A 24,958-nucleotide genomic window follows, 5' to 3' on the forward strand; every position below is an offset into this window, starting at 1 on the left:
TTAGTGTATGGCAAACAGGCACCAATTCACACTCTATGTGATGCCGTCTGGAGTGTTTGTGATATACCACCCTGAATGGGAATTGCTTTCCTGCAGCTCCTGTGAGGTCCCTGCCAGCCGTGGCATCTCGTATAGCTCTGTGGCCATGGATTTGGACATGAAACTGAGGACAAGCCCTGAATTCTGTTAGGCAGTGTGGGGATGAACATGGAACACATGCTATTACAGTCAGTGGAGCTATAGTAATTTCAGCTGATGGAAAAGAGAGAGACCTAGCTGTCCATATGGCACATGACTGCAATCGTTCATACGAATACCTGTATCAAGTGCCATGAAGATAAGGAGTACGAAAAGGTTCTTTTGGCCTTTAGTTGGGCATAAGCTGTCCTGTCACTTAGCCAAAGGAATTTCCCACCAGGATCATACATGTTTCCCAAGATGTTGCCCTGTGTCTATGAACTTCTGCATTACAGTTTGCTGTTACCTACCTCTATCTTGGACCACCTCTGGCAGTTCAAAAGTCACCAGGGATTTGCATCTGAACACCTTACCCCTGCCTTTCCTCTCCATTAATTCAGATGGGAGCTGAGATAAGGAGCTCCCATGCAGGTGTCTGTTTTGCTCACACCTGAACTGCGGGAAGAGGAATCCCACCTCCTTGTGGCTTTGTGGTGTGCATGGGAGGGAGCTGAGTCTCATACAAATGCCATTAATTGAAATGCCACCATTGACCCAAGGATCCCTTCTGTCTGTAGGTGTAAAGGAGGTCCCTGCCCGTCACTGCATATCCTGTCTAAAATATAACATGAAAAAAGTGGTATTAAAAGTAACTTTGAGAGAAGGATTATATTTCTGGAAAGAAAAAAAACAGGTCACATGTAGATGTAACTTTGAGTGGAAAACTTTATTTCAGGAAAGAAGTGTCTCTCCCTAGATGAGGGAGGCAACACCAGTGTTTGCTTCAGCCTCTTGCCCAGCAGGTTCCCCTGGAGACCCAGGGACACCAGGAGGGAGCCCAGAGGGGGCAGAGAAAGGGCTGCCTTGGGCTGGTCCTCTGCTGCTGAGCTGGGCTGGGCTCCTGGGCTGGAGGGAGCTCATGGCAAGCAGGCAGCACTGCCGAGAGACAGCTCTGCCCAGGAGCAGCTCCTCTGCAAAGCGCAGCAGGGCTGAGGGCACTGCCTGCAGACACCGAAGGGAGAGGAGTGAGTCAGAGAGAGATGCTAAAGGCAGTCTGGGGTGGGAGGACAGAGAAGACATCATTTGGAGAAAAATCTTCACAGCCCTTAACAGGGTAAGTGTCTTGTTGCAGGGCAATGCAGATGTGGTTCCTGGAATGACCTCCTAATGCTGGCACATCCCACAGCCTATGGGTTCTGTTAGGAGGACTCTCACAGTTTCTGCAGTGCAGAGAAAAAGGACGCTCTTTGGAGCACAGCTTCCCTGCTGCACCCTCAGAGGGACAGGGCATGTCAGCTGCCTTCACCCGGGGATGGCTGCAGAGTGTGAAGGTGGGTGTGCAGCCAGGGGTGCCCAGGGCTGTCCTTCTGAGCAGGGTCCTTGCGGCCAGGGGGCTGTGTGCTGGGACAGGGACTCTGCCGCTGGTCGGGGTAAGTACTCTGCCTGCCTGGGGAACTCTAACAGCAGACAGCGGAGAAGCTGTTGGTGGAAGAAGCATCTTGCAGCAGGGCAGGGTCCTTCTGCTGACAAGGGGGTGTTGTGTGGATCAGGGCAGCTCACAGCTCCAGGGCAGCTCACAGCTCCAGATCACCCCCAGGACGTTTCCGAGGGCACTTTTCAAGGGGAAGATCACACCAGGGATTGCTATAAAGTTAAGGAGCTTTCCAGAGTCTGTGTTTTCTGTGTCCTAGCTTTGGGGAATTTGGGGGGGAGAAAAGCAGATGGATTTGTCATGCTTGGACAGCTCACTGAGACTCCTGAGCTGTAACTCTGAGGGATCAGTAAGTCTGATAGGAGCACAGGGACTGAGAGCAACTGCCTGGCTGTGCTGGTGTCTGGGAGGTGGCATGCACAACTAGGCGAGGGTTACTCTTCCCTGAGACTTCAGCTGCCTCTTCCCTTGCCTCTCCCCTTGCCTCTCTGAACCAATCAATCACTGCTTTTTTCCTTGGTTCTCCACTTGTCTGTGTTACTGTTATCTTGTTCCTGCTGTCAGGTTCTCTGGGGTGGGAGTTTCAGCTGCAGAGTCACACACTGATCTTGTGGGTCCTCCCATGCAGCTGTGTCCATGGGAACAAGTGTCCCAGCTTTCCTATCATCTGAGGGGTTATGCTCAGTGCTGTCTGTGGGGCTGGGGAATGAGCTGATTCTCCCTTACAGAGATGCCATCACATCAGGTCACTTGCCTGTCACCTCCGAGTGTCCTTCCAAGCTGTTAGCTGCCCTGCAGGATGCAAACCTGTCTCCTAGCAGCATTCTGTGATCTGAAAGCCCCATGGAGAAGCACAGAGATGCTATGACTGAGGAAATGCTCTTGGAGTGGTGAAATGAGCCCAGTGTGTCCTTAGCTAGAAGCAGGGTGCTGAGACTTTGAGAAATGGGGAGACATTTGGTGGTCTGCAGTGGACGTCTCTGCCCTTAGCAGTGTCTGGTGGCTTTTCAGGGTAAAATATGGGAGTGTGATTAACGCCCATCTTAGAAATGTGCAAGCACAGTGAAAGTGGGAACTAGACAGAAGGACAGAGCAGCTCCCCCTCTCTCTGCACTAAGCCACAGGCAATCCTCTTGAGTTGCCTGGCCCATGCTGTTCTCCCGGAGTTCAGCAGACATGCTGAAGCTTCCCGAGATCAAAGAAAACTCCCCAGGGGTGATGTGGGCAGCTGTAAAAAAACCTAGAACTCTTAAACTACTTTTAACTTCCTGGTTCCTTAGCACTGAGAGTGCAGATGCTGACAAACTCTTCTGTGTTAGGAGGGGTTTCAGCTGACAAAGTCAGACACCAGACTGGCCCTTTCCCCCACCGATCCCATGAACCCACTGCTGCAGAGCAGGGCTGACTTTTCAAGAGCCCATGGGCAGAGGCCCTGCTCTTCATTGCATACTCGGCCAGCACCAAGCTGGGCTCCAGCCACAGACCTGAAGGAAGGTCTCCTAGAAAAGGAAAAGGGTCTGTGTGTGTATAAAAATGGGAGGGTCTATGGAAAATGGCTTTGGTATTGCTCAGAGAATAATGCCCTGACTCTTCACTGTCTTTTTTCTACTTTGAGAGCACCCCATGCACAGAGGAAGCAGATGTCCAACAGCAGCTCCATCACTCAGTTCCTCCTCCTGGCTTTTGCAGACACGCGGGAGCTGCAGCTCTTGCACTTCTGGCTCTTCCTGGGCATCTACCTGGCTGCCCTGTTGGCCAACACCCTCATCATCACCACTGTAGCCTGTGACCACCGCCTTCATGCACCCATGAACTTCTTCCTCCTCAATCTCTCCCTCCTTGACCTGGGCTCCATCTCCACCACTGTCCCCAAAGCTATGGCCAACTCCCTCTGGGACACCAGGGCCATCTCCTATGCAGGATGTGCTGCACAGGTCTTTCTGTTTGTCTTTTTGATGTCAGCAGAGTATTTTCTTCTCACTGTCATGGCCTACGACCGCTACATCGCCATCTGCAAACCCCTGCACTACGGGACCCTCCTGGGCAACAGAGCTTGTGTCCACATGGCAGCAGCTGCCTGGGGCAGTGGGTTCCTCTATGCTGTGCTGCACACTGCCAATACATTATCACTACCTCTCTGCCGAGGCAATGCTGTGGACCAGTTCTTCTGCGAAATCCCCCAGATCCTCAAGCTCGCCTGCTCAGATGCCTACCTCAGGGAAGCTGGGGTACTTGTAGTTGCTGTCTGTTTAGCTGTTGGTTGTTTTGTTTTCATTGTGCTGTCCTATGTGCAGATCTTCAGGGCTGTGCTGAGGATCCCCTCTGAGCAGGGCCGGCACAAAGCCATTTCCACCTGCCTCCCTCACCTCGCCGTGGTCTCCTTGTTTGTAAGCACTGCTGTGATTGCTTACCTGAAGCCCCCCTCCATCTCCTCCCCATCCCTGGACCTGCTGGTGGCATTACTATACTCAGTGGTGCCTCCAGTCTTGAACCCCCTCATCTACAGCATGAGAAACCATGAGATCAAGGATGCCCTGAGAAAACTAATCACTGGGTACCTTTGAGAAGGAATAAACTACATGTTGTCTTTTGCATATTACTCATAATATATCTCATTACAGGCCCAGCCTCTTCTGGTGTTTCTTTTATGAATATTTTGGATTTCATGCCTTCTTTAATTCTTTTGGTTTGGGGATTTTTTTGTTTGTTTTGTTTTATTTTACTTTTCTGAATGCTTTCCACAAAGAAATGTCTTACTTCTTCTGGTTTCTAATTCACAATATATCCAGCTTTTTTGTGACCTGGAGGCTGTGCAAATGAAGAGCCATACCCTCTGTGTATTTAACCAAAATAAAGGGCCCTGCAGTGACTTGTTTTTCTGAGACCCTTCCTCGAAGACCTTCTCTGCAGCTGCAGCGATCCGTGCCCGTGTCCAGAGAGGAAGAAGAAAGGAGTCCCGGCACAGCAGCACTGCCAGGGAGCACCAGCGCTTGGACTTCCCACTTCCATGCTTTCCTTCTGAAACCTTTGGTTGGTGGAAGACTTCTGTGCTCTTCAAGCATGGCTGGAGTCCTGCTGTGGGACAGGCCTGTGACCGCAGGCAAAGACAGGCAGTGGGCACTTGTGTGACACAGCTGGCCTCCACTGCAGCAGTTCCATCATACAAGGGGGTCTTCTCAGGCTTTGTGCCTCGGATGCCCCCATGTTCTGAGCTCACCCCTCTCCACCCCCGAGGAGCTGCTCTACCCTTCAGAGGGTCTGGGGCGTTGGGGTGAGTGCCCAGAGCTCTGCCGCACCCTGTGGTGGGCACTGCTGTGGGGCCATGTCACACTGGGCTGCACTGGGCAGAGGGAGGTTAAGGGAAGTGGCGAGACTTTAGAGGGAGCTCTGCTGGGCTGTAAAGTGCCTGGGAGATAAAAATATCAGTGTATAGCTTGTAGTGTGTGAATATGCAGGGTGAGGACTCACACCGACGTTTTCTGGTGCAGAGGAAGGGCTTGTGGAAAGCATGGAAGACATGCAGCCGGTGCAGAGGAGAGGAGGCCTTTCTGTGCCCTTGGTGGTGTGGACAGACAGGAAAGGTGCCTCAGGGTTTTTGTCACCCCCAGCATATCTTTTTGGCCATTTCCAGCACTTGCCGGTCACTCCAGGTTTACAGTTGAATTTTGCTGTGAGGCCTTTTCCATCTTTCTGGTGGTCCAAGAGCTGGTTTGGGGGAATGGGCAGCCCTGCCCAGTCCTGCTCCTTCCCCATACCCTAGCAGACCCTGGAGCAGAGCTGTCTGCAAAGCTCCACACGGGACAATGTTGTGGCAAGGCAGGGGTTGGGTGCTGGGTAGCTGCAAAAGTAGGAGGGTCATGGGGGAACTGTTTTCTGAAGGCCATCATAGGGCTCACAATGGGGGGAAGTTTCCCACCCCTGACTCTACCCTCTCCCGCGCTGCACCTACACATTGTGGCTGTGGGACCATGTACGGGCAGTGGGGCTGAGCCAGCACAGGGACACGCCGCTGACAGGGGCCACGAAGCAGCTGCCAGGAGGTGTCAGCAAGGACAGGTAGAAACCAGGAATTTCTATTGCCTTTGTTGTGGAGGTATGTGCGTAGGTAAAGAAAAGCTTACCTGGAGATGCTGGTTGCAAGGGAAGTCAAAAGCAAACAGAAGACCTTTGGTCACTTCTGAGAGACCAAGGCTGAACAAGGGAAATGCAGGGCTGCTGCTGAAGGGGAAGGTGATATAAGGACAGCAGATGCAGCTGGGGCTGAAGGAATGAATGCCTGCTGTGCCTGAGTCTTTACTGAAATGGTCTCCAGGCCCCTGTGCTCAGGGAAAGGCTCCAAGGGAGAAGAGAGCATGCATTGGCATGAAAGTCAGGAAGTCCCACAAGGACTGATGCCAGTTTCTGCCCCTACAGGGGACTAATCCTGCCAATGGCACAAGCTGGGGTCTGCCTGTCTGGAAGGAGGCCTTTTGGAAAGGTCTTGGTGGACAGCGGGATGGACAGGATGCAGCCATGTGCCTTGGAAGCAAGGAAGGACAGGAGCACCCTGGGCTATATCAGTGGGAGCATGGCCAGGTGATTGTGGGAAGAGATTCTACAGAACACTGTGTCCAGATTTCAGATCCCAAAATAGGAAAGATGTTAGCAAGCTGGATCCACTTTAGCGAAGGGTCCTCATAATGGTCCGAGGCAGGAAGACTTTACCTGTGAGGAGAAGCTGAAGGAGCTGGGCTTGTCCAGCCTGGAGAAAGGAAGATCTTGGGTGAAACATGTAGCAGCATTGCAGTGTTCACAGGAAGACTGAGTCAGGCTTGTGTCCATGGTACAAGATACAAGGACAAGAGGCAGTGGGCTGAAAGAAGGGCATTAGTGCACATATAGCGAAATACATATCCAACATGAGGATAGTCAAATGCTGGAATCTGTTTCCCAGGGAGTTTGTGCCAGCTCTATCCCAGAAAGTGACTAAGCATTTCTGGATAAACCCCTGAGTAATCTGGTCCAGTCCTGCTTTGTGCAGAATGTTGGTCAGGAAACTTCTGTATTCGCTTCCACCCTGAATGATGCTGCCCTTCCTTCCCCTTCATGCTTTCGAATAAGCGAGAGCTCTCAGTGTCTCCCTGGCCACAGAAATAAATCTCTTCAGGTGCAGGCCTGCTTTTCGTGTGCCCCCATACATACAGCTCTGACCATATCAGGAATTCTTCGGTAGGTGTTTTTTGTGATTTCCCCAGTACTATCAGTATCTATTTAAAAAAACACTGAAAATTTAAGGCATTTATCTTTCAAAACACAAACATATGCAACTTCTCCTATCTTTGGTAGGAGACTTGAAGTGTTGGCAGCGGGGTAGCGGGGCATCCTGTTGAAGTGAAATAAGTTGAGTTTTGATTTTGAGGTGGCAGAAGGAGGACAGGTATTTCAGAGCTGGCATAGAGAGAGAAAGAGAAGATTCAAGCACGTGTGGAGCTGTGATAGCTTGGATGCGAGAGAGGCGTGATGGTGGTACTTGAAGGCAGACAGGTTGTCAGGCACTCATGGGCATTGGCTAATCCTTGTTTAACCACAGCTGTGTGGTTGAAGCAACAGCCAGTAAGGACAAAATGGTATCAGTATGGCTTGGGAGATCCCAATGCCCGAGTGGGTTGGGGAAAGGGGGACGTAGCTAATGTCTGTCTGGGGGGATCCTTATCCTCTCCACCCTGGCTGCTGTCTCTTCCATTGAGGCCCATGAGAAGACACCAGGTTCTTATAGTCCCAGGGCATTGTTGGCTCTTCACCTTCCCTCTGTTGATCTTGTCCTGCACTCGGCATTGCACACCCGCCACATCCCACTGCTCCCCAGAAGAGCCACAAGCATCCCATGAGGTAATGGGTCCCCTTTCCCAGAGGATGGGGGTCAGGGTTTGGCTGTCCCGCTTGGTGAAACACAACAAGGGTTTTCACAGCCACATTCCACGCATGATTTTCCACCTCTAAGCAGTGCCTCTGACTTCCTGCTTCACCAGCCCCCAGGCACAGTCCCTTCTCTGATCATTCCCTCCATGGCCTTTTCAGGGATGGCCCTCACTGGAGCCCACTAACACACTCGGAAACTTGGAGGCTTGCTGCTGACTTCTAATTCTCCAGGGGTGTCTTCAATCTTTCAGGATCTGCAGTTCAGGAAGTCAGCACCAGAGGGCTCATTAACATGCAAAACACCCTAACATGTCCAGTCGCTGTGCATCATTTTCCTTTAAGTCTTCAATTCTGATGTGGTTAATTAGAGCAGTTTCAGGAGTGTAATCAAAGTGAAATGATATGAACACTAAACAACACCAAAAAGAAAGGGTTTCTTTTTTTCCACGTTATTTTTCTGCTTATACATGAATTGATATCAGCAAACTCTAACTGATATTGATCCTGTGCATATCCTAAAGCAGTCTGAACAGATGTGAAAAGCCTGAGCCTTCATGTTCCACAACCTATGGTCAGTCTTCATCCCTACCCCCAACCTACCATGTCTCTCATCAGCCACCTGGGACTTGGAGCAGCCCTGTTCCAATCTGAGCTTTTGCCACTGAAGGCTGCAGCTGCGTGTTTCAGCCTGTTGGCACCAATTCCCAGCTGTTTTACTTGGAGAATGAGTGACACACAGACACCAAAGGCTGTTTCTTAACTGCCAACAAGCAAAACCAAAAGAAGGCATAGTTCAGTAAAAACTAAAAGCCATTCCTCAGCTAAGTATTAAGTCCACATTACCTCCACTGAAACCTGCTTCCTACAGAGAAAGAACTTAGACCAACAGGAAACACATTTTTTGTTTAGTCACAGATGCCAGGACCTCCCCAAAAGTTCCCTGTCCTTGAATTTTTTTGTTTGTTTGTCCATGTTCGCTCTTTTGCAGACAGCGTGTCACACACTGAAGTCACGAGCTCCCTCAAGGCTCAGAGGAAAGCAAAGAGACAAAGGGAATGAAAAGCTCCCTTCTGAACAGCCAAATCTGCACCAACCAACCTCGACGTGTCTGGGTTATAGGCATGTCTTTAAGCAGACTCTGCATCATCTAGACACGCTTATTTTCCATTCACTGCTTGGAAAATTACAGGTGACTCCCTTGTAGGTGAAGGCAGGGATGAGAGTGATCACCTCTAAAACTAGACACCTTGGGTGCAATTGCCCAGGCTTCCCTTTCCAGTCAAGGGAGAGAAATCACTTGTCTCAGCCAAGAGGCTTTGATGCAACCTGCCTGTCCACCAGCTCATGCTCCAGGTATTCTGCCATTGGTCCTGCCTCACGTTTCTCTGTTCCATGAGAGGTCTTCAGCTACCTCAGGGTATCTTGCAGGCAGTGGCCACCCCCAGGTCAGCAACTGCATCAACCCGTGAGTGGAGATGATAGGTAGATGTTGAAACATATGCAGAAAAGTGCTTGGTGTAATAAGTGTGTAAGAAGTCATCATTTTCAGAGTTTTGAGAGTTTTCTATAAATCCTCATCGTTGTTTTCTCTATTGTCCATTGGTGTGGAAGAGCAAGCTGATTACCCTTTCTCTCCCTCTACATAAATCTAGATTTATACAGTCATTTCTGAAATGCATTACCTATGAAGACTTTGAATGGTGCAGCTGTTCTCAGGACAAGTTTATATTAAAACATTTGACATCTGCATTTTATATCTAAACAGAGCTGAGAGCAATGGAGGTTGGGTACAGTCCACTTTATTTCTTTGCTATCAAGCAATGTCCAAAATTGGTAGCACTTACCACCTATCATCCCTTTTTTGAGGTGGCCAGATCACTATGGGCTCTACAGCGGCATAACATCATGGCCCTCCAAGTGCCAGACCCCAGCTGATACACCACAGAGGCCCAGAGCGCAGCCGATGAAAAGAAATGCCATTCCTATTTGATAACCTGATAAACTTCTCCAATGCAATGGCTGCCTTGGTAGATGAGTAAGGCTTTTGACACTGTCTCCCATAAAATCCTATAGAGAAGCTGCTGAAGCAGATACTGGATGAGCAGACAGTGAGGTGGATTGCAAAACTGGCTGAATGGCCGGCCCACAGAATGGTGATCAGTGGCACGAGGTCTCCGTGGAGGCAGGTTACCAGTGGTGCACTGAAGGGGTCAATACTGGGTCCAGTCCTGTCCCTTTAAACCTCTACTGTAGTTTTGAGGTCCTGTGATACTCTTTCAGTAAAATCAGTGCTGCCGGGCACCTCTCTGAAGTGTCAGTGCCCATGAATCAGCAGGCATTCTCCATCTCCTAGGCATGCACACAACATGGAAAAATCTCTTTCATCCCTGACTTGCAGAAGAGGGGTCTTCCTTCCTGACATCTTCCCAGGACACACCTCCTCCTCTTCCCCATCCACAGACATCCACTGCTTTCCATGTCTGGCCTCAGAGAGGGTTTCAGGATTTGCTAAAGCCATGTGCCACCTCCTTGTTTCTCACTGACATCCCTCAACCCTCTCTCTGAGCCCTACATATAGCCAATCACTGCTGCTCAGAGCCACTCACTCTTCAGAAGAGGCCTTGAGATTCTTACATATTCTTGGTGCTTATTAACTATCTTCCTGAATCCCTCCAGAGCTCATGGCAAATGTTGTTGTCTACAACAGGGCCTTTATGCCCATCTTTTATGAAATCATTCTCTTTTTAAGATCTTCTTTGCAGAAAGAGTAGTTACAGAAAAACACCAAATACAGAAAAACAGAGTCGGAGTAAAGTGCCAGTAAGAAGCAGCTGAGCAACACCCAAAGCTCTGGCTTCCTGGCAAGGAGTCTCTCCTGTTTGTCACCTCTTCTCATGAAAGGAACAGGAAAACTGTCCATCTCACAGAGCTCTGCAGAAGGAAGTTGGAGCTGTGCGTTGTGTGAGATGATACAAGGAGGATCAGCAGGTAGAGAAGACTTTTGTAGGGAAGGCTTTATGAGGGAGCACCCTGACTTCACCCAGGTAAAAAAGAGACCAAGTAGTCCGCTGACATGATGGTTAGAAGTGTCCTGGGATAAAAGAGTGTGGATGAAAGAAGGTGGGAGAGATTTGGTTTGCAGAGCTTTGAGGTAGTACTTTCCGTGTCTGAGCAGCCTGAGGTTTGGAACCAAGGAAAAATATCAAAGCTCTCAAGGACATTTTGGAATTAGTGGAACTATCACTACTACCATTAACAAGACAGTGCTGAAAGAGAACTCCTTTGAATTCTCAAAGATGAACTAAAACTTTATAATTTTCTTTTTACTTGACAAAATAGCTATAAGTTCTCAGTGATGAGCCTCTGGTATGCAACTGTGAGAACAAGTGTCCATGATGGCACCTCCTGGCAGCTGCTTCATGGCCCCTGTCAGCGCTCTGTCCCTGTATTGGACCAGCCCTGCTGCCCATACATGGTCCCACAGCCCCACTCTGCAGGCACAGCATGGGCAAGGGTAGAGTCAGGGGCAGGGAAAGTTCCCCCATTTGTGATCCCAATTGTTGAGGATTTCTTGGCTGGGCAAAGGCATGTGAGCAATCCAGCCTTTAGCTGGGAACGAAGCATAAGTTTACAAAGTGCTGAAGCAGACAAGGACGCTGTGCCCTTGTACACTGGGAAAAAGGAAGATAAGAAGAGCCTGACAAACAACACCTGGATGCTGAAGAATGAGATAAGTAACTGCTGGACACCTTGTGAAGAAGCTTGCACAGCCAATAGAGAATAAGGTAGTGTCACGTGAAATGGGGTATTGTACCAATTAGAGTATTGTATAAGGCGCGTGGACAAGTCAGTCTTGTCAAGACATCTGAACAGTAAACGAGCAAGATGTTAACTCATACTGAGTGTGATTCTTGACTCCCGCTGTTCTTCCCGACATTTGGCACCCGAACAGGGACCCTCAAATCTGTTATAACTGGGCCAAGATCAGACGGAGGGCTTCTCAAATCTTCTCACAAGACTCGGCGGAGCAGACGGAGGCGGGAGGAGTGGAGCAGGAGGCATCTGCGAGAATTTGGCCAGAAAGCTGGATCCAACTGCATGCACCAGTTTGGACCTGCATCGGTAAGACCGCTTTTATTTACTTTGGATCGAGAAGTGGCACTCACACTGTTAATGGAAATTCTCGCAAAGCGAGAGGCCAGTGTGAGCACACGAAAGCTCCAAGAGCTCTGTCATTGGGGAAAAGAGAGAGGATGTTTTAAGACTCCTGAGACTATGTTCAGTGTCACAGAGTGGCGTGAACTGGGAGATAAATTGTGGGATGAGACGATTAAGGGGAGTCGTACCACAAAAGCTTTCGGACAGACTTGGCGAGAAGTAATGAATCACCTTCTACAAATGGTAGCAGAAAAAAAAATGGCCTAGGCTGCCTCCACAATGTTGGGCACTGAGACTACTATTCCTGAGTCCACACGTATTTTCAACTTGGAAACCACGAAAACCGCTAGAGGGGTTGTTGTCCCTATGAAAGCGTCAGCTACTGAGCTTTTAAGTAATTCACCTGGCGACCCGGAAACAGGACAGTGCGATCCTAAACAAGGGAGTGCCAATTGCGGCCCGAGGGAATCTCAGCCCCGATCAGTATCGGCAATAGACACTGAGCCTTCCTCCTCTGAGTACGAGGGAAGCCCGGGAGACGATCAAGAACCGCCGCGTTTCTCCCCTCCCTCCTCCCCCCTCTTTCCGCCCCCCCGCCTCCTTGCAGCGGCGCATGTCAGCTGGCCATGGAATGGCCACCGCCAGCTGCGGCCACGGCCAGCCCTGGGCAGAACCACCTGCGCCCCCGCCACCGCCCTTTAATCCATCCTGCCTCTCGGAACCACAGATGGTGAAACCAACAGCACCAGCTGCGCAGAAGGATGACTCATACTCCTGACTTGCACGATCACTTCAGAAACTGCAGATATCTGACTCCGTCCCTGTGAGAGATGTACAAATCACGGCTGCTGGGGGGGTAACAATGCGACCCGCTGCTCCACAAAGCCGATGGCATGCACTTCTCCAAGATGATATCTTAGAAGGGGATTGGGAAGCTGCCTCTGCAGTAGCATGCCCCGTTGTGGTAACACGATTGCCAAATGGCCGGCCAGGGGCAGAATGGAAGCCATTTGATTGGAAACTCATGCAGCAAGTTTGGGCTACAGTTACTCAATATGGGTTATTCTCCGAAGCATCTAGACATTTGATAACATACGTGTTTGGGGCCAATGTAATGACCCCTAGCGATTGTATGTCTGTGGTGAGATTGATTTTATCCCCATCCCAGTATTTGTTGTGGGAAAAGGAGCGGGAACAACAATGCCAGCGAGTCGTGGCGATACTGCGAGCCGCCGGAGATCCCCTTCACGGGGTACAAATAGATATGCTTCTAGGCCAAGGGCCGTATGCGGACCCGAACATACAACTCACTTTTCTGACAGAAATGCATAACACTGCAGCAGATGCTGCCCGACAGGCATTGTTCCTCGTTCCCTATGAAAAGAGACCACCTTCTTTTACGAGCATTAAGCAAGGGGTGCAAGATCCCTATGGGAATTTTGTTAATTGTTTGGTGCAGGCATTAGAACGGGCTCCTGATTTAACCGATGAGATGAGGGCACAATTATTGCACATGTTAGCACATGAAAATGCCAACTCAAAGGCAAAATTTTTTTATCAACCTTACCTAAGGCTGCGCCGATAGAAGAGATGTTAGAGAGAGTATCCAATAGTGAGGTAGGGCAACAGGCTGCCTTTGCCACTGAAGCATTAAAGGAAACAGTGCAAGCACAAACCAAAAGCCTTGGCAGCCACATTAAAACCTGTTTTAGGGAGTTCAAAGCCCTGTAGTCGAAATGGGAATGCACGACCACCAAACAATAATTGGGGGGGGTGTTACCGATGCAGACAGTCAGGACACATGCGTCGTGCCTGTCGCGCATCCATATGGTGTAAACGTAGCCAATCTGGAACACACTCTAGTATTGTTTGTAAGCAGTCGGGAAACGGGAAAATGAGCGTGGAGGGGAGCTGCGTGCAGACAACAATGGCAGCCCCACAAAGCTTGAACAATCAGACACAAGGGGGAGCCTGGGTGTTGACTTGGCAACAGCAATAGACGTTACATTAGTTAATAATCGGCCAGTCAAGATCCCTACGACCACTCATGGTCCTTTACATAGCTCGCATTACAAGCTAGGAGCCCTGTTAGTAGGGCGCTCATCCTCGGGGCTAAAAGGTATCCTAGTACTCCCAGGTATTATTGATGCAGATTTTACAGGCATAGTACAAATAGTTGCCTATACCTTATATCCACCATTGTTTATCCCTAGTGGTAGTAAAATTGCACAGCTTGTACCCTTGGCTAATCTCACCCAACAAATTACAGGAGAGACACAGATATTCCAGCCACTCAGAAGTAACTCTGGCTTTGGCTCAACGGGAGATATTGTATGTCTTACATTAAACATGTCACAATGGCCTGTCACGACGGTTACCTTATCAAGCAGCTCAGACACTCTTAGATTAAAAGCCTTGCTAGACACAGGAGCCGATGTTACTATTGTTTCTATTAGAGTATGGCCTTCACACTGGCCAATGAAACCGAGCCTTAGCGGAGTGGATGGAATAGGAGGAACATCAACGGCAATGGTCAGTGCACAACCTGTCAAAATTAGTTCGGAAAAAAGGACAGCCACCCTGTCAGTAATGATTTTACCTCTTCCTGACGGCGTAAATATGTTGATTGGCAGAGAGTGTATGACCCAGTGGGGGGTGATACTTACTACCCCCGATACGGTTGTCTGGCAGCGGCCCCTGCACGGCAGCCCCCCACCCTGAAATTGGCCTGGATTACGGATGAGCCTGTATGGGTGGAGCAGTGGCCGCTAAGCCAGGAATGGCTGCTTATAGCACATCAATTAATACAAGAGCAGTTAGCTGCACATCATATCAAACCCTCTACCAGCCCCTGGAATACTCCCGTTTTTGTCATACCAAAAAAATCGGGCAAGTATCGGCTGTTACATGATTTGCGCAAGGTTAATGAAAAGATGCAAGCCATGGGTGCCTTGCAACCAGGTTTGCCGTCTCCCTCGACGTTACCGGAACATTGGCCACTGTTAATAGTAGATTTGAAAGACTGTTTTTTCACCATACTCCTGCACCCGTCTGACACACAACGCTTTGCTTTTACATTACCTGCCACCAATAAGGATAGACCAGCCAAGCGCTATGAATGGGTTGTGCTCCCCCAGGGCATGAAAAATAGTCCAACAATGTGTCAACTTTTTGTTGCCTCAGCACTACTACCGTTAAGACAATTATGGCCTGCTGCGATGATTTATCATTACATGGACTGTCGTGGTTTCAGCCCGGCCGGTAACAAAGGACCACGCAGCTGCTCGCTCACTCCTCCGCCCCCCTCCGGTGGGATGGGGAGGAGACGGAGGAGAGAAAAGGAAAAGAAACTGGAACCTCGAGGGTTGAGATAAAGGCAGTTTACTGGGACAAACACAAAAGAGATTACAACAACAACAACGGCACTAATGAAAAAAAGTATACAAAAAGAGTGATGCACAGTGCAACTGCTCACCACCCGGGACCCGACGCTCCGCCACTTCCCCCACCGAAAAAAAAAAACAGAGACCACCCCCCGGCCCGCTCCCCATTTATATACTGGGCAGGATGTCACATGGTATGGAATAGCTCCTTGGCTAGTTCAGGTCAGCTGCCCCGGCTATGCCCCCACCTCCCAGGTTCCTGTAAAAATTAACTCTATCCCAGCTGAACCCAGGACATTATCCACCCCTTATTCTATACCATCTACATCATGCCCAGATCTTACTTTTTAAATTTTTTTCCAATCAACCACTACAACTTTCCTTGTCTTATATATAAGTATATGGACTCCACCCCCTGACCTCGCACACACACACACGGTGTTCCTTTAGCCTATGGGCTATCCCTCTAATGTGTCCATCAATTTTGGGGCTCTATCTGTTGTAACAGTTCTTCAGGATAAGAGAGAGATGGTGTGAGATGTTGGGTTGTTGTACGCTGCCTCTGGAACTTGTGGCTAGTACATTTGGTGCAACTCATGCCCCTGGTCTGCAGGTCGAAGATGTTGATCTTGAGGAAGTTGGTGGGTGCCAGTTCAAGTTCTATCGCTGTTGTACTTGGCTCAGTTTCAAAAGTCCATCCTGTAGTCATTTGGATAATTCTCACAATAATACCCTTGATATGGCATATAGACACTATAGATACAATGACATGCATTGGCAGGTTATTTAGCAGTTAAATATCATACAGCCCAATTCACTGGCTATTCTCTCCCAAAATCAAATCTCCCTGAGGTACACATCGAACCTCCCCATCCTTCTGCATCACCCACCAGGTGTACCCAGGTCCTTGAGCAAAAACAACCCCTTGAATGGGTTTGCTTCTGCTTGAGGGAGGACTAACCCAGACTGTCTTTCCTAACATACTCCTCATGCGCACTACAGGGACTTTATCCCCTTCTACAGTATGTGGATCTCTTGGTTGGGCGGGGCCAGCCCGATTGGCGGATCCTCTAGTATTAACTAACCAGGTGGCTTTTGTTAAATGTGTATCCCAATGCTTGAAAGTTCCACCCCCCATCGCTCTCAATGTAGTTTTCAGCAGTCCATTGTACCGTTCAATTTTTCCGGAGGCTGGTGCGTGATAAGGGATGTGATACACCCACTCAATGCCATGTTCTTTGGCCCAGGTGTCTACGAGGTTGTTTCGGAAGTGAGTCCCGTTGTCCGACTCGATTCTTTCTGGGGTGCCGTGTTGCCATAAAATTTTCTCTTCAAGGCCCAGGATAGTGTTCTGGGCAGTGGCATGGGACACAGGGTATGTTTCCAGCCACCCAGTGGTTGCTTCCACCATTGTAAGCACATGGCACTTGCCTTGGCGTGTTCGTGGGAGTGTGATATAGTCAATCTGCCAGGCCTCCCACTGTTTATATTTCAGCCATCGTCCTCCATGCGACAGGGGTTTTTGCCGCTTGGCTTGCTTAATTGCAGCACATGTTTCACATTCATGGATGACCTGTGAGATAGTGTCCATGGTCAAGTCCACCCCTCGATCTCGAGCCCATCTATATGTTGCATCTCTTCCCTGATGGCCTGAGGTATCGTGGGCCCACTGAGCCATAAATAGCTCACCCCTACGTTGCCAGTCCAGGTCCACCTGAGACACTTCAATCTTGGCGGCCTGATCTGCCTGGTGGTTGTTTTGATGTTCTTCAGTGGCTCGACTCTTGGGTACGTGAGCATCTACGTGACGTACTTTTACCACTAGCTTCTCTATCCGAACAGCGATATCTTGCCACAGTGCGGCAGCCCAGATGGGTTTACCTCTGCGCTGCCAATTGCCCTTCTTCCATTGCTGTAGCCACCCCCATAGGGCATTTGCCACCATCCACGAGTCAGTATAGAGATAGAGCACTGGCCACTTTTCTCTTTCAGCAATGTCTAACGCTAGCTGGATGGCTTTCACCTCTGCAAACTGACTCGATTCACCTTCTCCTTCAGCAGTTTCTGCGACTAGTCGTGTAGGACTCCATACAGCAGCCTTCCACCTTCGATGTTTTCCCACAATGCGACAGGACCCATCAGTGAACAGGGCATATTGCCTCTCATTTTCTGGCAGTTTATTATACAGCGGGGCTTCTTCGGCCCGTGTCACCTCTTTCTCTGGCGACATTCCAAAATCTTTGCCTTCTGGCCAGTCCGTGATCACTTCTAACATTCCTGGGCGACCGGGGTTTCCTATGCGAGCTCGCTGTGTGATCAGTGCGATCCACTTACTCCACGTGGCGTCAGTCGCGTGATGCGTAGAGGAAACTTTCCCTTTGAACATCCAGCCCAGCACTGGCAGTCGAGGTGCTAAGAAGAGCTGTGTTTCAGTACCAACCACTTCTGAGGCGGCTCGAACTCCTTCATATGCTGCCAAGATCTCTTTTTCAGTTGGAGTATAGCGAGCCTCGGATCCTCGATATCCCCGACTCCAAAACCCCAGAGGTCGGCCACGGGTCTCCCCAGGTGCTTTCTGCCAAAGGCTCCAGGTAGGGCCATTCTCCCCAGCTGCAGTGTAGAGCATATTTTTAATATCTTGTCCTGTCCGGACTGGCCCAAGAGCTACTGCGTGAACAATCTCCTGCTTAATCTGTTCAAAGGCTTGTCGTTGCTCAGGCCCCCATTTAAAATCGTTCTTCTTCCGAGTAACTTGGTAGAGAGGGCTTACAATTTGACTGTAATTTGGAATATGCATTCTCCAAAAACCCACAACACCTAAGAAAGCCTGTGTTTCCTTTTTATTAGTCGGTGAGGACATAGCTGCTATTTTGTTGATGACGTCCACAGGGATCTGACGACGCCCATCTTGCCATTTTACTCCTAAGAACTGGATCTCCTGCGCAGGTCCCTTGACCTTACTTTCTTTTATGGCAAAACCAGCCTTCAAAAGGATTTGGATTATTTTCTTCCCTTTCTCAAAAACTTCTTCTGCCGTGTTGCCCCATACGATGATGTCATCAATATATTGCAGGTGCTCTGGAGCTTCACCTTTTTCTAGTGCAGCCTGGATCAGTCCATGGCAAATGGTGGGGCTGTGTTTCCACCCCTGGGGCAGTCGATTCCAGGTGTACTGGACGCCCCTCCAAGTGAAAGCAAACTGAGGCCTGCACTCCGCTGCCAAGGGAATGGAGAAAAATGCATTAGCAATGTCAATTGTGGCATACCACTTAGCTGCCTTTGATTCCAGTTCATATTGAAGCTCTAACATATCTGGCACAGCAGCGCTTAGCGGTGGCGTGACTTCATTCAGCCCACGATAATCTACTGTTAGTCGCCATTCCCCATTGGATTTCTGCACGGGCCATATGGGACTATTAAAGGGTGAGTGAGTCTTGCTGATCACTCCTTGGCTCTCCAGTTGGCAAATCAGCTTATGGATTGGGATCAGGGAGTCTCGGTTGGTGCGATATTGTCGCCGGTGCACCGTCGTGGTAGCAATTGGCACCTGTTGTTCTTCAACCTTCAGCAACCCCACAACCGAAGGGTCTTGGGAGAGACCCGGCAGGGTAGACAGCTGTTCAATCTCCTTCGTCTCCAATGCAGCTATACCAAAGGCCCAACGGTACCCTTTTGGGTCCTTGAAATACCCCCTCCTGAGATAATCTATACCAAGGATGCACGGGGCCTCTGGGCCAGTCGCAATGGGGTGTTTATGCCACTCATTCCCGGTTAGACTCATTTCAGCTTCCAATACAGTTAGCTCTTGGGATCCCCCTGTCACACCAGAGATACAGATGGGTTCTGCCCCTTTATAACTTGATGGCATTAGGGTGCATTGTGCACCAGTGTCCACTAGAGCCTTATATTCCTGTGGGTCTGATGTGCCAGGCCATCGAATCCACACTGTCCAGTAGACTCGGTTGTCCCTCTCCTCCATCTGGCTGGAGGCAGGGCCCCTCTAATCCTGGTTAGAATATCCATTACTCACTTTTTGCACACGTGAATCAGAAGTCCCTTCAAGGGGATCAGAAATGAGATCAGCCCATCTACTGCGTCTGGGGGACTGCTCACGGGAAACTGGAGCAGCAGTTTTCCAAGAAGAATTCTCTTTTCTGGTTGCTTTTTCTCGCAACTCCTCTACCCGTGCATCCAAGACTGAGGTAGGTTTTCCATCCCACTTCCTCATGTCCTCTCCATGGTCATGCAGGTAAAACCACAGGTTAGCCCGTCGTGTGTACTTTCTTTCTCCTCTGTCTTGGGCAGAGGAACGCTTACTCCCAATAACTGCGATGCGGGCCTGTACAGGTGAGGAGGAGGACAGATCTACTTTGAATTGCTGGAACTCTCGGGACAACTCCTCTACAGCTGAGACACAGGCCCGTAGGGAGGAAGAGAGACTTTCTTCATATTGCCGGAGTTGGACAGCCAATTCATCCACCGTTTGTCCATAGCCTTCTCTCCAGGACGTTACTGCCCATGAGTTGGCATAGGTTGGTGGTGCACTTCGTAGAAACGTCCACCACATGGGTTGTGTGCACTGGACCTCATCTGGATCTGTGGGTGACTGCGCATTTTCTGGATCATTATAAATCACCTCCAGCACGGCCAATTCTCTCAGGTACTGGATACCTCTCTCCATGGTGGTCCACTTGCCTTGGTGACATGTAACTTCATCCCTGAAGGGGTGTCTTTCCTTTACGCCTAACAGAAGTCGCCTCCAGAGGCTGAGGACTTGTGTTTTTCTCCCAATCACCTTGTCAATGCCCCCTTCCCTAGACAGAGATCCCAACTGCTTCGCTTCCTTACCCTCTAATTCCACACTACTAGCCCCACTATCCTAGCATCGGAGCAGCCAGGTAACAATGTGCTCACCTGGGTGGCGGCTAAAATCTTTTCGCTTGTCACGCAACTCAGTCATGGATAGGGATCGGGTAAATATTTCAGGTTCTGGCTCTTCCTCCTGTTCTCGCGATGACCCTGGTTCATCCTCATCTCTCACTAAGCGAACTGATTTCTTTGTGTGTTTCTTTTTCTGTACAGGGGCGATTGATACTGGCACAGGTTGGTTCTCTGGTTTAGCTGCAGTGTCTGTCACTGGGGTAGGGATAGTCATGGTACCTGTTGTCGTGGTAGGGGCAGCCACGGTGCATGTTGTCCTGTTTTCCATCTTTTCCCCCTTTTCCCTCTGAGGGTGCTGCATAATATCGAGCAGTGATTGGTAGATACTGGCCAGGGCCCAGCACAGTGCAGCGAGTTGTACATCTTTGGAATAACCACAGCATTTGTCTTTCAAATATTCTACCACTTCATGAGGGTTCTGTAGTTGTTTGGGAGTGAACTTCCAAGCCACTGGAGGTGAGAAGTTCTCTAGATACCTGCCCATATCGTCCCACATGCCGTGCCACCCATGAATATCCAGCTTTGGGGCAGATCTCTGGGTGGTCCTCTTCAAGAGCCTTTTTGTAGCCCTAAACAAGACCTGAAAAATATTCAGGAGGCATAGCACTAACAGCACACTGGCTTGCGCATCCCAAGGATATTCAAAATTCTCAAAAGCTGTTGTAATTAGTTGGAAGGAGGAAAGGGAGGTGAACGGACGGGGGGAAGTATCCCCCCCTAACTTCCCCATGGATGGGGTGTCATTACCAATAAAATCTGACAGAAGGTGCCCAAAGTATGGAAATGATATCACTGCCTCATACAGATACCAGCTTAACCTCATGACCAGTGATGTAATCATTTCACAAGTCGACATTGCCCAGTACAGCAAAATGATAATCCCAATCACTCTCCCAGAGATGAGATACGCAACTACAGGCAATACATAGAGCATATAAAAGCTTACAAAACGCCACCATGTAAACAAATGAAACAACATTGTGTCTAACATCTATTTATCCAAGAAATGAGTTTGACAAATTTGTTTCAACATGCTCTGGCCAGATCTATCGTTATCTCAACCCTTCTGCCCCACGTTGGGGACCAAAAAGGACTGTCGTGGTTTCAGCCCAGCCGGTAACAAAGGACCACGCAGCCGCTCGCTCACTCCTCCACCCCCCTCCGGTGGGATGGGGAGGAGACGGAGGAGAGAAAAGAAAAAGAAACTGGAACCTCGAGGGGTGAGATAAAGGCAGTTTACTGGGACAAACACAAAAGAGATTACAACAACAACAACGGCACTAATGAAAAGAAGTATACAAAAAGAGTGATGCACAGTGCAACTGCTCACCACCCGGGACCCGACGCTCCGCCACTTCCCCCACCGAAAACAGAGACCACCCCCCGGCCTGCTCCCCATTTATATACTGGGCAGGATGTCACATGGTATGGAAGAGCTCCTTGGCTAGTTCAGGTCAGCTGCCCCGGCTATGCCCCCACCTCCCAGGTTCCTGTAAAAATTAACTCTATCCCAGCTGAACCCAGGACAGTAGGGAAACAGGGGGAGGCAGCTAGATTCTACAGGGAAACTGGCACAGGCATAGGACAGTGTAGGACTCTCTGTGGTGCAAACAGGGCCTTTGTGCGCTGCCCCCCCTGCAGAAGTCCTTGTCATCAACAGAACTGAAGTCCTTGTCATCTCCACAGTGGCTGCTGTCTCTTCCACTGAAGCCCTTGCAAGGACACTGGTTCCTTACAGCCCTAGACCCTTGTTCCCTCATCACTGACCCCCAAAAGAGCCTGGGAGGTGTCCTACCACTGGCCTTCACTTGGCATCACACCCCTCCGCATCAAACTGCTCCCAGGAAGAGCTGTTAGCACCCCATGAAGGAAAGGATCCCCCTTCCCAGGGGGGTGGGCCTCAGGGCTTGGCCATCCTGCTTGGTGAAACACATTTAGGGCTTTCACAGCCACCTCCACAATTGATCTTCCACCTGTAACCAGTGTCTCTGACATCCTGTTTCACCAGCCCCCAGGTGAAACCTCCTTGTCTGGGCATTCCCTCCACGGTCTCTGCAGTGATGTTCCTCAGTGGAGCCCACTAACACCCTCAGAATCTTGGATGTCTGATGCTGACTTTTACTTCTTGGGAGGCTTGTTCAATCTTTCAGGATCTGCAGTTCAGGAACTTGGCACCAGAGGGCTCATTAACATGAAAACGCCCTAACGAGCCAAGGCTCTGTGCATTGTTTTCCTTTAGGTCTTCAATTCTTATGTGGTTAATTAGAGAGATTTCAGGAGTGAAGTCAAAGTGGAAAGATTTCAATACTAAACAATGAGAAAGAATTCTTTTTTTTCCCCCCCACTTTTCTTTATTTTTCTGCTCATGCACAATGTGGTATCAGAAATCCTCAATTCATGTTGATTCCTAATGGAGTTTGAATGATTGCAAAAAGCAAGACCCTTCCCGTCTGAACAATCTATGGACATTCTTCATCCCTACCCCCAGCCCCACCTTTTCTCTCAGCCACCTGGCACTTACAGCAGCCTTGTTCAAATCTGAGCTTTCTTCACTGAAGGCTGTAGCTGCGTGTTTCAGCCCATGGGCACCAACTCCCTCCTGCTTGGAGAACGAGCTGCACACAGGCATGCAGTGATGCAATACACTCAGCGGCTGTATATTAAGTCCACATTACCTCCTCTGAAGTCCACTTCCCACAGCGGATAGCCTTAGATGTACAAACCCCACATTTTTGTGTAAGCAGAGATCCCAGGCCCCCCCCAAACACTCCCTGCCCTGCACTCTGTCTGTCCATATCCGCTCTTTGCACACAGCAAGTCACGCATTGAAGTCATGAGCTCCCCTGATTCACAGAGGGGAACAAAGAGACAAAGTGCATGAAATGCTCTCTTTTGAGTAGCCAAACGGGCACTAAGCCCAATATATCTGGGACACAGTAGCATCTTCAAGCAGACTCTGCAATACCTAAACCCACGCATTTTTCATTCCCTGCAGGGTAAAGTACCTGTGACTCTGTTGTCAGTGAAGGCAGGAATGAGAGTGATCCCCTCTAATGTTGGGCACCTTGGGTGCTTTTGCCCAGTCTTCATTTTCTACCCATATTAGGTAGTCATTCATTACGATCCAAAAACCCCCATGGCACTATGTCTACTTGAGGCTTGACTATCTCCATTGTGGGCATCCTGGAGCCTTTCTGGGTGCATGTTCCCAGTGCCTGACAAACCTTATAGTGCAGATGCCTTTCTCTTAAGCCTATTCAGAATATCCCATGGCCCAAGTTTTCCCATGGCTGCTCATCTTTCCACTGTGCCCACCTGGGAAGACTCTAACTCGCTCTCCTCTGCACCATCCCATAAGCTAGCTGTGGACAATGACAGTATCTCCCCTAGGCCAGCCTTGAATTTCTGACATCCTTCTCTTTGGCCCAATGCTATCGACCGATCTTCAGCAGACTCCCCTTTTCCAGCAGTTGGTGGACGTTGGACATTGTGAGCCTAAACCTATGTCTATAACCGCCGTGCTGATCCCCACCAGCTCCCACTCCAGCTTCAGGAGATAACTAGGGATGTGAAGTCACGGGTCACCCACCCATCATTCGATGAGACGGACTCTGACCTTGTTATGGATGCACAACTAACCAAATCCAACAGGTGTTAAAACTCAGATTTATTCTTCAGCAAAAGTTCATCAAAAGTCCAGTAACATTTTATAAAACCCCAGGCTCAATGATGTAAAGAGAGTTAATACTACACGGCCAACTTCAGAAGCCCCAAGATTTAAAGTGTTGGCTAAAAACACGCGTATCACTTACCTAAAAGCTGAGGGCTCGCTCTCTCTCGGAGTTACATTGGGTGGTGCCATGACCAGAGGGGGAGTCGCCAACTGCAGACCGACTGCTGTGAGGAGGACTGACAACGTGTCCTCCAGCAGGACCCTTTTTATACCCCTGTCGAATCTGACCTGTGATCATTCAATTCTATTGGCTAGGAGGGTCACCTCGGTGTACCTGGCGCATCTCGACTAACCAGTTCAAATTTCAACCTGCAGCCTCCAGGGTTTCCTTCCCCTTCTCCCTTCCTGGAGAAGTTCTGTTTCCTGCTGGGAGGATGGGGATGGGGGTGGAATGTACTGCCACAAATCCCAACAGATTTGGCTTACAGGAAAGTCTTTGGTAGATTCTGTACCAGCTAGACCCATGTGACTTGACTGGCAAAGCCACCCGCAGCAGGGGGAAACCCCATCTCCCTGGCTGAGACATGTGGTCAAGATGCAAACATCTGCAGTGCCCACTTGTACTCGCCTCCAAGCAGTGTATGACCCATTTTTCATGACCCTCTGAGCCTGACTATCAATCCCAGCTCCTGCCCATCTCTATATCCATCCATCTATCCATCTGCCCAACCCTCCCTCCCTTCCTCCAAATGTCCTGGACACAACAATAAAGACATCCACTGATCTCTCCTCATACAGACATACAGCCCTTTCATCCTGGAAAGCAATGAGTTTGATCTACCATGATCCACCCTGGATAAATCTATGCTGGCCATACCCAGTTGCCTTCCTCTTCATCTTCCCAGAAATATGATCCAGGAGGACATGTTCAGGGGCACATTGCTCTCCAATAGGAGGTCAAACATCCTGTTGTTCCCCTGGTCATCCACTGGCCTGTGTTGGAAGAGAACTGTCAACTTCTTGGGAAGCCATCAGGGGCTTGTCCTGATCTCCAGGATCTGTCAAAAGTGATGCAGAGTGAGCCTCGCTACAAAACTGGCTTCCTCTCTCCCCAGCCTTGGATGATTCCCCTCTGCTCCCAGGGGCTGTTCAAGGCTCACGTTGCTCAAGTAATCCGTGACTTGGTCCGTACTCACTGCTGGTTGTATTCCTCCAGGGTGCTGTTGCCAGTCGCAAAGGCCTGGCAGAAGTCACAGCCAAAGAAGTCATTCAGTTCCTCAGCCTTACCTGCTCCTA

At 49.6% G+C, this 24,958-nt stretch overlaps 1 protein-coding gene across 1 annotated transcript; it reads left to right on the forward strand.

Annotated features, from left to right (window-relative positions):
* Nucleotides 1-3,450: 3,450 nt before the first annotated feature.
* On the forward strand, nt 3,451-12,443 carry LOC126036882 (olfactory receptor 14C36-like; the record flags this gene model as incomplete). Its single annotated transcript, XM_049797096.1, has 3 exons — nt 3,451-4,092; nt 11,525-11,629; nt 12,273-12,443. Coding segments are annotated over 3 exons (918 nt in total), but the record flags the coding sequence as incomplete, so codon positions are not given.
* Between the last annotated feature and the right edge of the window lie 12,515 nt (nt 12,444-24,958).

This window comes from Accipiter gentilis, unplaced genomic scaffold, assembly GCF_929443795.1.
Source record: "Accipiter gentilis unplaced genomic scaffold, bAccGen1.1, whole genome shotgun sequence".
Taxonomy (NCBI): Eukaryota; Metazoa; Chordata; class Aves; order Accipitriformes; family Accipitridae; genus Astur; species Astur gentilis.